The sequence below is a fragment of the Prosopis cineraria genome, unplaced genomic scaffold (assembly GCF_029017545.1).
Source record: "Prosopis cineraria cultivar Desert tree isolate PC_DT_omini unplaced genomic scaffold, ASM2901754v1 PC9, whole genome shotgun sequence".
In the NCBI taxonomy this organism is placed as follows: domain Eukaryota; kingdom Viridiplantae; phylum Streptophyta; class Magnoliopsida; order Fabales; family Fabaceae; genus Prosopis; species Prosopis cineraria.
In genome coordinates this window covers 18,045,997-18,060,986 of record NW_026555340.1, presented here as the reverse complement: position 1 = coordinate 18,060,986, position 14,990 = coordinate 18,045,997, and the positions used below count along the sequence as shown (strand labels likewise).

Below are 14,990 nucleotides of genomic sequence, written 5' to 3'. Positions count from 1 at the left end.
TTTAATTCTATTTATAAGTCATGTTATTAAATTTTCATCACAAATTTTCGTTTTCATGTTATAGGGACAAAGTTGAGAACTTATTAAATTTTAAGATAGAGATAATGAGTTTTAATATTTTTTTATGCTCATAAAACATATTGAAAATGACTTATAAATAGAATCAAAATAGCATTAAACAATCCAAACCCTATAACTTTCATAACATTGTTTCAAAATTATCATAATATTCCCCCAATCCAACATGCTTAATCATGTCTCTTTCTTTGTCTCTTTCTTTTACTTTAATTTAATGTAGACAAGAGATACTTTTAGAGTTAGCTAAAGCTGATTAAAACAATGGGAAAAATCACAACAGAGAACTTGGGAAGAACATTTATTGCAAATAAAGATCAAATCATTATGAAATTGCTCTATGGGACTAGGAACTTAAATTTAATTAAAATTTGTTGTGAAAAGATAAAACCACCCCTTATACATAAACACACTCTTTTTAACAATATAAACATATTCTCATTCAGAAAAATAACAAGTTTCATTCCCATTTTAAACAACGATAAATTTCCTAATTAACAACTCTAAAAAATTAACTTGGTGGTGAAGAGAAATAGGTGTTGTGATTTGGTAAGCAAATCCCCATTTAGGAAAAAGAAAATCTTATTTTACATTTTAACAATAATTAATTCTTCATTAACAACTCTAAAATGTTAACTTGGTTGTAGAGATCAAATATTTTGATCTAGTGAATAAGTTTCTATTTAAGAAAAGATAAGTCTCATTTTCATTTTAATAACAATCAATTTTTCCCATTACAACAAATATATATATATATATATGAGGGGTGATTTTTTTTCATAATAAATTTTAATTACATTTAGTTCTCTTAGTTCTGCAGAGCAAAATCAGTATTATTTAGTCCTTTAGAGCAATAAATAATGGTCCTTGGTCGTGATTTTCCCTTAAGAATTCAAATTGAGTCATTAGAACGAAACCTCTTAGCCTTCAAATTGATTTGTATTAATCATTGATTAGAATTGGTTGAAAGTCACGTGTTCATGCACGATTATGTTATATTTCCTCCGCTCCTAGTCCTTAGTATAAAACAAAATTTATAAGTTTTTTATCCTTGATATAAGGTAAAGTTAGAATAATAAATTTTAATTTTTAATTTTACCCTTGCTTATTTGTTATGGTGATTGAATCCCAAACCACAATTTATTATTTATGGTTGTTAGTTACAAATAAGGGTAATATTGAAAAGTTACAATCTTCTATTACAATTTTAAGGTTACAACTAACATTTCTTAATAAGATCAAGATTGATCAACTTTTCCTCATATTAATTAAAGATCAAGAGGGATATAAGTCGTCTTCTAAAAGGAATTGATTGTTTTTTTTTTTATAAGTCACTTTACATAAAAAGATAGATTATTAATTATTTTCTACTAATTTTACCCTTGCCCAATTTTTTATGAGAAGGGTACAATTTTACATATATGGGGGGGAGAATGTGTTTTTAAAATCAATGATGCATTTAATAAGGAAAAACTAGAAAATTTATTTCTATTTCAAAAAATATCAATAATTTAATTATTTATCCTTGGTTCCATTAAGATAGTTAAAAATGACTTAACTTATACTTTTTAAAGTCTTATTTATAAGTCATTTTTAATATGTTTCACCGAAATCAAGAAAAACTTCAAAACTCATTAACTTTACATAAAAATTTAATAAATATTTAACTCTACCTCTATTAAATATACATATTTTAATAACATATCTTCTTTAGGGTAAAAGAGAAAATTATAACTGATAAAAAACAAGAGGATATTATAATTTTTTTTCTTTACCTTATAAATAGAATCGGATAACTCCACCATGCATAGAGAGAAGGGGGGGGGGGTCATACGCAGAGCGGACCAGATACGGCTCATTCTTTGCAGCGTTCTCAATTAATCTTATAATATTCTGCTTCCCTTTACCTTTAGCAGTGTGTATATATTATTGCTTATTCCTTTCTTGAAGGGTATGGAGACGACCAAATAAGACACGGCATCTTTCTGAAAAGCAAAAGCAAGTTATTAAATACACGTCAATTACACCACTCTCGACCTTTTCCTAACTTAACATCATCCACTAATAAAGGCAAAGGAAAGGCTAACTGAGAAGCTGTCACTGGCCTTTGTCATAAGGTAATTTTAATTACGTCATTAGAATCAAGAAAATGTTGTTGAGTTATTAATTAATTTTGTCTGAAAATAAAACAAACTTTGAATTTTACCCTTAGTTAAATGAAATTTTTGCAAATTTATATTACATTTCTCTCTCATAATTAATAAGTTTAAATGAGAATAATATTAAAAAAATGTAATTAAGACCATGCAATGTGCCTTACTTCCTCTAATTACATTTATAAGTTACTTCTAACATGTTTAATTTCACCATAATCAAAGAAAACATTAAACCTCATTAATTCTGTCTTAAAATTTAATAAGCTTTCATGTTATTTTTAATAATTTTTATTATCATTCAATATGGGTAAAATGGTAAAGATGAACATAAAAAATAATAAAGTGATCTATAAATAAAATTAAAATTAATCTTCTCTCTACCTGATAAATGGCACTAGAGGAGTATGTTAAGGACCAAATTAAAGTATCTTGTATTATAATAGGTACTGGAGGGAGCTATGTGATACGTATTAATTAATTAATTTTAATGCTTTTGCAAAAGTGACTTGTTATACACTCTTTAATATTGTCTCCCACTATGGAATCTGAAGCCTTTAAATATTGCCTGGCATGGCAGGGTAATACCACAAGACATCATTAATTTGCTCCTTTTCATTATTTGAAGCCTGATTGAGGAGCTCGTAGGAAAAGAATCATGTCGGAATACTCGCAGAAGCCATTGCTGAGACCATTGACCCAGTTGGATAACCAGGTCTTGGATTTAGTTTATGATTGCTATGTCGTCAACAAGCCTGGTGAAACCTTCAATGTCGAGGCTCTTTTCAGTGTTGTTGCAGACATCATGGGTCCTTCCATTGGTCTTGCCGATCCAAGCATTAAGGTACGTGTGTATATCTATATATATGTATATATATGTATGTATGTATATGCTTCATGCATGTTCCATACTCTCCCTCTCTAGATCTCTCTGTGTCTATCTGATTGTCTGTACGAGGAAAACAATTCTGATGTGTCTATATATTGTTTACAGTTTGTTGCACAAGAGTCGAAGGACAAGGCTTACCTTGCCAATTTCGAACCACCGACACATTTACTCAAGCATATTGCTTGTCAGGTTATTACTACATCAAACATGCTTGTCTTTCTTACATTTTATTTCCTTATTTCTTCATCATTTTTAGACAATATATTAATAATAAACTAGAATATCTATCCTTTTAAGACAATATGTCTAACGCATATATATATATATATATATATATATAAATAGATTTCATCGATACTCATTCTCATCACTCTTATTCACATTTACACTCCTAGCTACTAAGTTTATTCCATGACGACTGTTTACTTTTCATGTGTACTTTCTCCAGCTAGCTTTTACTACAAGAGGTTGTCTGAAATACTTTTCAATGGTTAGCATCTTTAGCTTAGTTTAGATAGGGGCAAAATGGGAAAAAACAGGGAAGAGAGACTACTAGGAGGACAACTTCTAAAATATTAAAAAAATTGTTATGTTTTAAAGAGTTTTCCTTTCTAATATTCGTTCATATCTCTGGTTTTCTTCATATCTAAATTAAGGGTAAGCCTTTTTTATAAGCCCCTCATAATAAATTTGTTTCTGTTCATTTAATCAATAAGGAGATACTTTTGGACAATTTTAACCACACAATTGAGTTTTTTTTATATGCATAATTTAGTTGAAAACACTTTATTAATTAATAAAGATTAGAGAGATTAAGGGTTTGGCCTATGTATGATTCACAAGATCATAGAATTAAATTCCGCTACCAATGTAAGGACAACAAAAATTAGTTGAGTTGGTAAAGATTTAATGCATAACTCATTAGATCATGAGTTCACCTAAACTTTTATGTAAATAAAAAATAGCAAGATTAACTTTCAAACACGTACGTACGTACATTTACATACATACATACATATATATATATATCGATATGTATGTATATGTATATGTAAGGCAAGAGTAAAGAACCACTCATGATAATCAAGACATAAAAGAAATTAACAAAGCATTTTGTTTTTCATTGATTTTCATTGTGGACAGATGATGGAAACACAACACGATGAGCACCATTCATTCGCACACGAAACAACAATGGCGATTCTGAAACACCTAGACGCATATTCATGGTGTGCAAAAGCAGTGACAGCACTGGCAGCATTTGCATTAGAGTATGGGAATTTCTGGCACCTTTTTCAAGTTCCAAAAGATGACAACCTCGGAAAATCATTGGCTGTGCTGAACCATGTTCAAGCCTTCGAGAGAAACCGAAGGGACATCTTCGACTACAACCTCGTCGTCAAGACTGCGTTCCTCTGCGTCGAATGTCTGGTTCGGTTGGAGAGAATGTCCAAACAAGGCTATGACGTTAAGGACGACCTCCCAACGTTGGAGAAAGCCATTCAGGAATTTCCTGTCTTCGTTTACTGGACTGTCCTCACAATTGTTATCTGTGCAAGTTACATTGATATCCTCCTGGGTTATTCGTAAGTTGTTCATTCTCTTTTTGTACACACACACTCACACACATGTTCATAATCATTCCTTCTGATTTTTAGCATAAAGCAAACTTTAAAAACCTTTTTTAGTACTTAATACTCCTCTAGTCCTATTCATATAGGATAGAGAGAGTATTTATTATTATGTTCATCTTTACTATTTTGTTCCTATTAAATATTAAAAAATTTATTAAACGTTAGAGTCTTTTATTTTAAAAATAGATATTTTTAATTCTTAGGTGTAAAATTAAAAACTTATTAAATTTTTAGATAGAATTAATTAATTTTAAAATTTTTCGTAATTTTGATAAAAAAGTCAAAAGTGACTAATAAATAGGACAAGATGGAGTATAAGTTAAAGTTAAAATAATTAATTAATTTTTTTCAATTTTATTCCTTGTTTATTTGTGATTATATTTAATAAGGTCATTAATTACAAAGAAGGATAAAATTGGAAAATGACATATTTTTAAATTTTCAAATTGTTGCTTTTTTTATTTTTTATTTTTTAAATGAGACCATCCTATTTCTACTGAAAACCGTTCTTTTTCCTCAGGTCGAGTGGATATGAATTATCCAATATCAGCAGCAAGATTTCAACCGTTCTCATCAAATTAAGGGATTATCTGGCGAAGATAGACAATGAGAAAGGTGATGATCTCAAGAGAGCTTGGATAATTAATTTTTTTTTTAATTTGCTATTTTGTGAGAGAAAAAAGTTGAATTCAAACCAAAGCTGATATGTGTGTGTGTGTGTGTGTGTATTCTCTTTATATTAATTGCAGGACTGATAGATGAGTACATTGGACGTTATAGAGTAGCCTTTCAGACTCCCACCGAAATAGTGCAGGTTTTGAAGTGCCTGCTTTTCCCCAAAGATTTGAAGGACCCACATGTTTATCATGGCTCCACTGGCTCAATGGTTTGTGTCTATGTATATGCACATATACATATATATAGTGAGATACATGCTATACTAAAATCATGCCTCTAAATTTTGACCCCACACACTTTTAAACTAAGAAAAATTGACCATGTCCCAAATGCACAAATAAATCTTACATAAAACTGGGGTTCTGGAATGCCAATATATTTTTAAACAAAATAATAAAATATCTTTTTTTTTTTTTGCAATGATTGTTGAAGTCATCCATAGATCTTCAATAATCTATACTCCCAAGACAATGACAGAAAAAAGAAAGGTATTTTTAATACTTCTGTTGAAAAATATATTATCTATCAAGGACCATGATCTCCTATAGGCTTTATTTCTGCATTTGGGATTTTGTGTACTTTGTAGACAAGTGCAGAAAAAAAGAAAGGCATTTTAATATTTTCGTTAAAAAAAACATACTGTGCTTCAAACATAATGATCCCGACTTATGCCTTGATATTTTTGTTCGGTCCTTATCGCCAATTTTTCCCTTTAAAATAAAGTAAAAACTAATCATTAGGTCCTCTTTTTATGCACTTGTGCTTTCCCACACAACAAACAAACAAACAAACACAGGTGAGCATCGATGTGTTCCGGCAGAAACATGTGTTGCTGTTCCTTTCTGGGCTGTACAGCATAGCAGACGAGGCTCGTCTGTTAAAATCCATCCACGAAGGACTGAGGAAAGATCCAAAAGAAGTCAGAGGATTCAAGAAAGACGACTTCAAGATCCTGTGGGCCCCAATTGTTGATTATGACTCATCTGAAACTGGAGATCCAACAGACAGGAAACAGTTCGAAGAGTTGAAGAGACAGATGGACTGGTACGTGGTGGAGTACTCCATTATTCCTCCAATATGCAAGAAACTCATCAGAGACAGACTCAAGTACCAGAATAAACCTATGGTCCCTGTGTTCAATCCTCAAGGTCGTCTAACAAACGAGAATGCTTTGCACATGTTGTTTGCTTGGGGTGATCCAGCTTTCCCTTGGGGCAAAGATGATGATTTGCAACTTAACATGAAATGGAACTGGTTCTGGACCGAAATGAAGAGACACAATCCAAAAATAGATAGTTGGGTACGTATAATGCAGTTCGTTATTTTTTGTGTGTGTGTGTGTGTCTATATATATATATATAGAGAGAGAGAGAGAGAGAGTACAAGCAGATTGAAGAGAGAGCATAATAAAATATAAGACGTGTTCGGTAATACCTAAAAGACATGATGTTAGTTAGATCTTCTGACCAGATCAAGTATCACTACGTTGTCTATTTATACAGAGAGAGAGGTGGGGATTCGAAGGGAGCATAGTAGAATAAGCAGCTAGGTAATACTTAGAGTTAACATATAGTACAGTTCCGTTTGATGCTTTCCCATAACTTAATAATTGCAGTTTTTTCCTTCTTACTTAGATCTTCTCAGATCATATATCTGCGTGTGTCCGCGTATCTGTACGTGTGTGTGTGTGTGTAGAGAGAGAGAGAGCGCATAAGTAAAACAAGCAGCTAACTAGGTAATACTACGAGTTATAACGTAGTACAGTTCCGTTTGATGTTTCTGAGTATATCACTGTGTCATGCATATATATATATATATATATATATATAAAGACATGTAATTTTCCAGCAACTTCAATTGCAATTTTTCCTTCTTACTTTGATCTTCTCAGACATATATCTGTGTGTCACTGTGTCTATACATACATATGGAGTGAGAGAGAGAGAGAGACAGCATAATAAAATAAGCAGCTAGGTAATACTTTAACTATAGTACAGTTTCGTTTGATGTTTTCGAGTATCGTTTTGTTGTGTATACGATGATCAGAGAAATTAAACCCTTTTGCGTGCATGTATCAGATCAAGGAAGAAGCATATATCATCGTCTATGGACGCACCGACGCGGACTATTCCGACGACAGGTGGTTGCTGAGCATGCCGGAGCTATTGGAGAAAGTCAAGAGAGACGAGGTCACCAAAAGATCTGACGTGATCATAAATTACTATCACCATGGAAAAGGTAAGGACGAGCTGAGGATTGTCAATGCATTCTGGGCTAACGTCGAGAACTTGTTCGACAGCATGAGGAAGAAGACGACCAAAGACCCTTCCTTCGAGGAAGTTAAGGTCTTCCTCGGACTCCGACATGAACAGGCTGGTTGGGTTCTTCTCAGCAAAGGGTCCAACGTTAAGCTGCTTTGTCGTGGAGACACTTTCTATCAGACGCTTAAAGAGTTCGATTCATGGAAACTCAACATCGAGAACGATCCTGGGTTTGATGTGTCCTTCACAAAACATTATGAGATTGTCTTCTCTCAGCTTCCTCCTCATGCGAATTGTCTTCGTTTGGATATCAAGTACCATGTGAGTGATATCTATTCTCCGATTCGTTGCATGTGTGGTCGTACAATGGACATTGAGTTAGTCAGATATGTTTGCTGCCATGGATACAAAGAGGAAGCTGCTGATGCCAGCGCCGGCGATGTCACAATTCTCCGGTAGGAAATCAGCTTTCTGCTGCTGGGCTGGCAATCCCCGGAAAAAAGTTAGAGAGAAATAAGAAGACAGGAACAGGTCCTATACTTCTGAGCATGTGGATCTCACAAAAGTAGGGTTTGTTTCTTTCTTTTTGTCTCCCTTTATAACTTTTGAAAAAGCTATGGTTTCAATTTGTGGTGGTTTTAATTAATTACTATTTTATTTTGGTTAAGTGTATTTGGCAGACGAATGATGCTTTGGTGTGTGATTTTTAGCCTCTTTGTGTTGTTGCCCTAATTTCATGGGGTTTATAGAATAAATGGTTTATAATTCGTCTGCTTGTCATGATAGAAAAGTTGATTTTGATTCAGACATTAATATAATAAAATTCGTTCTTTAAGTTTTCTTTTGCTTTTTTTAATATTATTCAATTTTTTTAAAGACAAAAATTTAGAATCATTTTAGTTTTTGTTTATTACCCTTACCCTATTTTCCTTCTCAGTGAGTTCTGAGAAGTATTAATAATATTAACAAGAAGATAAAAAATGGCAACAAATATTAGTTATTCATTAAAGATTTGACTCATGATTTATGAAGTCACAAGATCAAATCCTATTCCAAATGTAAAAATCTTATTGATGAGGAGTTTGTTAAAAAAAAAAAATCCCAGGACTCTCTAAAACCGACCTATCTAAACTTTTTTAAAGAAAAATTAATTAAAAATAAACTCATTAAATATATCAAATCAAGTACATAATCCCAAAAATTGAGTGAGCCCAACAATACGTATGCGATAGTGCCATCCAGATCTAAGTTTATGAAATCGGATCGAATGACTAGTATATTATTGCATTAATATCAAACCAATAAATATCACACATAATTAGCCTATAATATAATAAGTTATATTATACATAAAATGTACGTGAGTTGATATCTAAGACTTTATACACAGTATCTACAAAAAGTCAGGTATATTTTAAATTTATTTTTTGACCACCCTAATTAACTTTTTTTTTATTACATAAAATGGATCTGAATGCTTCATCCATCAACAAAGCTTGACTAATAAATATCAAATAGTCAAGCAACCGAAATGATAATAAGATCCTCCCTCTGCTCCGCCGATCGCTGTCGCGCCCCGATTCCCCCACCGTCCTCTCCACCCACGTCGACCGCCTTCACCTGCACTTCCGGCCGCTGTGCCATGCTCTTGACCTCGCCGCCTCCAACGAAGACGACATCGCCGTCCTTCTCTTCCCCGATTGGCGCTCCTCCCTCGAGAAGCCCCTCATCTAGTTCGGAGATCTCCATCCTATCCGTACCTCTCCACCAACCTTATCCGATGCTTCCTCCAAGAAGACGGCGACCTCACCACCTCTGACGACGGCTACTTCATCCGCAACAACAGCATAACGGTAACGGACCTTCATCAGGATCGACCGTGGTAAGTGGCGATGGCATGAAGGAACCCGTCGGAGGAATTGGTGGCTTGGATGGACGAGATTGAACTTGGTATGAGAGCAATGGTTCCGATCCTGATGGCAGGAATGAGAAATGCGGAGGTGGTGTTCTTGGACAGAGTGGTGGAAGGATGGTACCCGTGCCAAGGGAGGAAGAGGGCGGCAACGATGATGGTGGACGGATCGTTTCTGACCGGTCACATGGGATCTGATGAGCATATTTTTGGATGCGAATAGGCTGAGGAGGAGCGTGATCGGAGAAATCGTGGGGAAGACTAGTTTGTCTCTGCATTGTTTCTAGAAGCATTGGCTCAGTTTCAGAGATCAGAGATCAGGAACTGGTCAGCGTAGTGATTTCTAGAGTAATTCATGTCAAGCCTGAATCCACTAAAAAAAAAAAATTAAAACCGAGCTTAGTTATATAAACTTTTTTTAAAAGAATAATATGTTATAAGTTCAATCCGAATAAGTTTGAGCTAAATTGAGCCCGACCTAAATAAACTTGACTGTGAAAATTTCTACCTCTATATGTATATAAAGTTAGCAATTTTGGTCTAGCCCAAACCTAACCAAAAAATGTTAGGACCGAGTTTAGCTATATAAACTTTTTTAGAGAATATGATACTTTAAACTTGATTTAAATAATCCAACCTAAATTGAGTTCGACCCAAATAAACACAACCCAACTAATTATGGGCTCTAGTGGTATATATGGCTGAAGGCTTCATCATCAATAACTCAAAACACCACCACGACCATGATGCTAATTTTACCGAACATTTGACATTTCAAAACATAAGACCATAAGATACTTGATAAAAATAAAATTTTATTAATGATATTTTTTTAATATTATCCTTTTGTATTTAATATTTTTTATAAATAAAGTATTATGTCAAGCCCACAAAAAAATTGAGCCTGACTAGCATGAAAAGTGAAGTTAACCTTACTTTGTAAACCTAATTAATACGGATAAACCTTCATGATTATAGTTAAAAAAAAATCAACTAATCTCTTTTAAGAGTCAAATCATAAAAGAAAATATTTAAAACAATCAAACAATCCAATTGAACATAAATCGAAAATTTCCTCCTCAAATCTATAAATAATAAAAATAAAAGGGTAGATATCTTGTTTGTTATTTGGAACATCTATGGAATACCACAAGATAATGATTTAAATTTATCTTAATAATAAATACAAATATCCAATGAGTAAAATGTCTGTGTTATAACGTAGACAAAAGGATTGAACGTCTCTAATATTTGACTTACAAATAATTAAATGATGTTTCATAATAAAGCTCATTACTACAACGGTTACAGCATGCATAAACACACACATACACAAACAATAGGAGAGGAAAAACTCACAAATCTGACCTCCAGCAGTAGCAAACCAGCTCTTTGCGTACTTACTGTCCAAATAAAAAAAAATAGGGGAGGAGTAAGAGGAAGGAGTTCTAACAGCGTCAAAAATGGAGAAGAAAGAAGAAGAGCCACAAGCTTGACAAAATCCACTGCAATGGTGAACAAGAAGAGAGACGTAGCAAAAGGAGTAACGGAGTCGGCTTCCCTCCATTGAGGGAAGCCTCCTTTGCCTCTCCATCACTACAAAAAAATAAACTTTTGATGGCGACTAAAAAAGTCCAAAAGTCGCCGCTAATAGGTTGTCGCTATAATAATCGTCACTAATAATTTTTTGTGGTGACATTTGGTTTTTGCCACTAAAAGTATTTTTGGCGGCAACAAATGTCGCCGCTAAAAAGACTTTTAATGTCGCTGCCAAAAATTTTTTATAAGGAATAATAATTTATTTTATGCCACATCACTTTGCCACGCATGCATCAAGTTATGCCACATCACCTGTCATATATACAACAGATGATGCCACGTTACTTGTCATTTTATGCCACGTCACAGGCCACGTGTTTGACAAAAGATGCCACATCACCTAGCCATCTCATGCCATGTCACATGTCACATGTGCACTTCCTCAAGCCACCTCATATGCCATGCCACCATCTTATGTCACGTCACCTGCCACGTGTATGCCCCCTCAAGCCACCTCATGTGCTACACCACCATCTCGTGCCGTGTCACTTGCCATGTATGTGCTTTCTCAAGCCACCTCATATGCCATGTCATCACCATGTACCATATCACATATTTATTGTAAAATATGAGGAAGCCAAAGTTTGAACCCTTAACCTCTCCCACCTCCAAGTCTTAAGCCTCTCTTCTTTGCCAGTTAAACTAAAATGCATATACAATTATTATATATAAAATTAAATATATGTTATGTAACTACATACACATATATCAAATAATATATTATTAAAAATATATACATATATTTTATTTTATTTTCAATTATTAATATGACAAAATGATTTATATGAATATTTAAATTATCATTTTAATAAAATATTATTTTTCACCAGTAAATGTTATTTTTGTTAGGAAAATGAACTTAAAATAAACAGATTTTAAATATTAAATAATATTTTTATATACATTGTAATTAATTTTTAAATTATATTTTTATTTTTTAAATGGAAATTATTAAGTATATAATTTATTTATAAATATGTGTTATATTATTTTATGTTAAATATCTTTTAGTTTTTTCTTCTCCATGTTTTTCTTAAAAATTGATAAACTAAATGATTAAATTTTTATCTTCTCTCAAAATAGCTAAATGTTTCCCCCTCTTTTATTAAAAATATATTTCATCAATAATTTTTCACTATCTTAAAAAATTATTTTAATAAAAAATTAATTTTAACCACATAAATTTTGTTAAAAGTCATTTTGAATAATTTTGAGAATGAATACTAACAACTTTTACAATATATAATAATTACAAGAATTTTATATGTGATCAATCTAGTTAACATCTAATCATCCTCAACCTCAAGTGGATTTGAATAGTTATTTATATTATTCTTAGTAATAATTAGTTATAAAAATGTTATTAGTAACTTATTTTTTATAGCAATGGAAACCTAAATATAATAGGAGGAATTATATGGAATCTTTTTTCAAAAGCCATTAAAGTTCAATAGAAGAAATAGACACCATATGTATATCAAGCTAAGTATCAAGTGCACAATATACTAAATAGTCTACAATATCATTTGTATCTCACAACATTATTACAACTTTAACATCTCAATGCCATTTATGTATTTGATTGTAAATAATAATTTATGTATAACTCAATGTAATTATAATTGAAAGTAATAACCCATCAAGATTTTAATTTATTATATTAAAATATTAGCTTCATAACATAATTCTTAAAAAATATGAGCTATATATGTCTAAGAAATGCTTATGAATAATATAAAATTAAAAATAATTTAATAATTAAACTCAGCACATCTTAGCTATTATTTTTTTTGTTTCACGATCGTATATATAATTTATTTCTAATTCTATACATAAAATAAAAAATTTAATCTCATAAATATATTTTCAATAATTTTATTTCATTTCAATTTTTTAAAACAATTCATAAATTTTGTTAAAAAAATTTAAAGTATAATTTTATAAATTTTGCTACCAAAAGTAGATTATATAAATTATTTTTAATTTTTGAATTATTTTTTATAAAAATACTTTTAATGGTGACAAATGTCGCCACAAAAAGTGAATTATATAAATTATTTTTTATTTTTAAGTTATTTTTTATAAAAATATTTTTTGCGGCAACATTCAAAAGTAAATTATATTAATTATTTTTATTTCAAAATTATTTTTTAATTTTGGTGGCAACATTCAAAAGTGAATTATATTAATTATTTTTAATTTTAAAATTATTTTTTATAAAAATACTTTTGGTGGTGACAATTGTCGCCGTCAAAAGTGAATTATATAAACTTTTTTAAATTCTTAAATTTTTTTATAAAAATATTTTTGGTGATGAAAAAATTCGTTACTAAAAGTTCACTTTTAGTGGCAACAAATTAAAACCAAAAGTCCACTTTTAGCGGCGACATTTAATTGTTGTCACCAAAAGTATAGTTTTGCTGGTGACTTTTGATGGTGACAAATTGTTACCACCAAAAGTGAACTTTTGGCGGCGATGTTAATTTTTCGCCACCAAAAGTCTGACTTTTTTAGTTGCCACTAAAAGTTACTGCCAAAGTCATATTTTTTGTAGTGCATTAAGGCAGGGGCAAATTAAATATTTTTATTTTTATTTTAAATTTACTTTTTAAAATAAAAAATATATTTCCTCTATTTAAAAATGTAAAACATTTTTTGGAGAGTTTGATATTAAAAAATATAAGGCATTTTTAGTCTTTTGAGATGTAATCATTATCTTTTTTTAAAAGTGCCCCTATTAATGAATGACTTTATATTTATTGTAGGGTGTTTAATAGGAATAAATATGAAAATATAAGGTTAGTTTGAAAGTAGGTAATTACTTTATTGAGGGTGAGATTCGGTTAAAAATATCTTATATTTTCGAATGAAGAGAGTATATATAATTTTAATAATATATTTATTAATATGACAGTCCTGATTTAATATGGATGGTCTAAATTTAATATTAAGAATTTAAATTGACTTTTTTTATATATTTTGACAGTGCAAATATATTTTAAACAGAGCAGTAAACTTATTAAAAAAGTTAATATTAAATTTGAATAATTCATATTAAATCTAAATTGTTAGATTGATAAGTACATTTATTAATTTTTTTACAATTCTTATATATTTTTTATTTTAAAAAAATAAATTAAAAATAAAAATTAAAAATATTTAATTTGGATGGTTAAGATTTTTCAAACTTCCCTCCTAGGAGTAAGGACAATGGAAAAGAGGGCTTTGGCGCCCGCTCCGCACAAGCAATTGAGCCCCTCAAATGAAGAGAGAGAGAGAGAGAGAGAGGAAGACTTGAGAAGAGTCCCCCTCATGCGTTTTCTTTTTAAATTTTTTCCTGATTTTTCTCCTTTCTTATTTTTATTATTATTATTGTTATTATTATTATTTAAAAATGAGGGCAAGAATTGGTAATTCATCCAAGGGAAGTTGCAAAAATAAAAACCCTCCCTTTGCACCATGAAACTTCGAACTCAACACTAAGCAGATAGGCTCTGAGAGAGATTTCACTAAACAACTGATACATCTTGTTAATTTTATCCCAAAGCATAAAAAATATAATCGAAATACCGTATCATTAAATTTTAATTTTCTTCAAATTTTCAGGTTATTAAATATTAAATGAAAGAAACTTTTAACATTTTATATTTTTATCTTAAAATGTAAGGTTAAAAAGTGTATCTAATAAATTTTATTTCTGCATGTTATTTTGCCTAAGAGTATCTTATAATTTAGATGGTGAGAATATTTTTAGTTAATTTTTTCAACTATATATTACATTGATTTTGA

The 14,990-nt window shown here is 31.0% G+C and overlaps 1 protein-coding gene across 1 annotated transcript; it reads left to right on the top strand.

Annotated features, from left to right (window-relative positions):
* The first annotated feature begins 2,834 nt into the window (after positions 1-2,834).
* On the top strand, positions 2,835-8,530 carry LOC129319528 (protein SIEVE ELEMENT OCCLUSION B-like). The gene is made up of 7 exons (XM_054964639.1): positions 2,835-3,072; positions 3,223-3,306; positions 4,261-4,703; positions 5,272-5,366; positions 5,501-5,637; positions 6,226-6,729; positions 7,508-8,530. Exons 1-7 carry the CDS (start codon positions 2,887-2,889, stop codon positions 8,147-8,149), a joined length of 2,091 nt encoding a protein of 696 aa, XP_054820614.1. The 5' UTR covers positions 2,835-2,886; the 3' UTR covers positions 8,150-8,530.
* Positions 8,531-14,990: the final 6,460 nt, after the last annotated feature.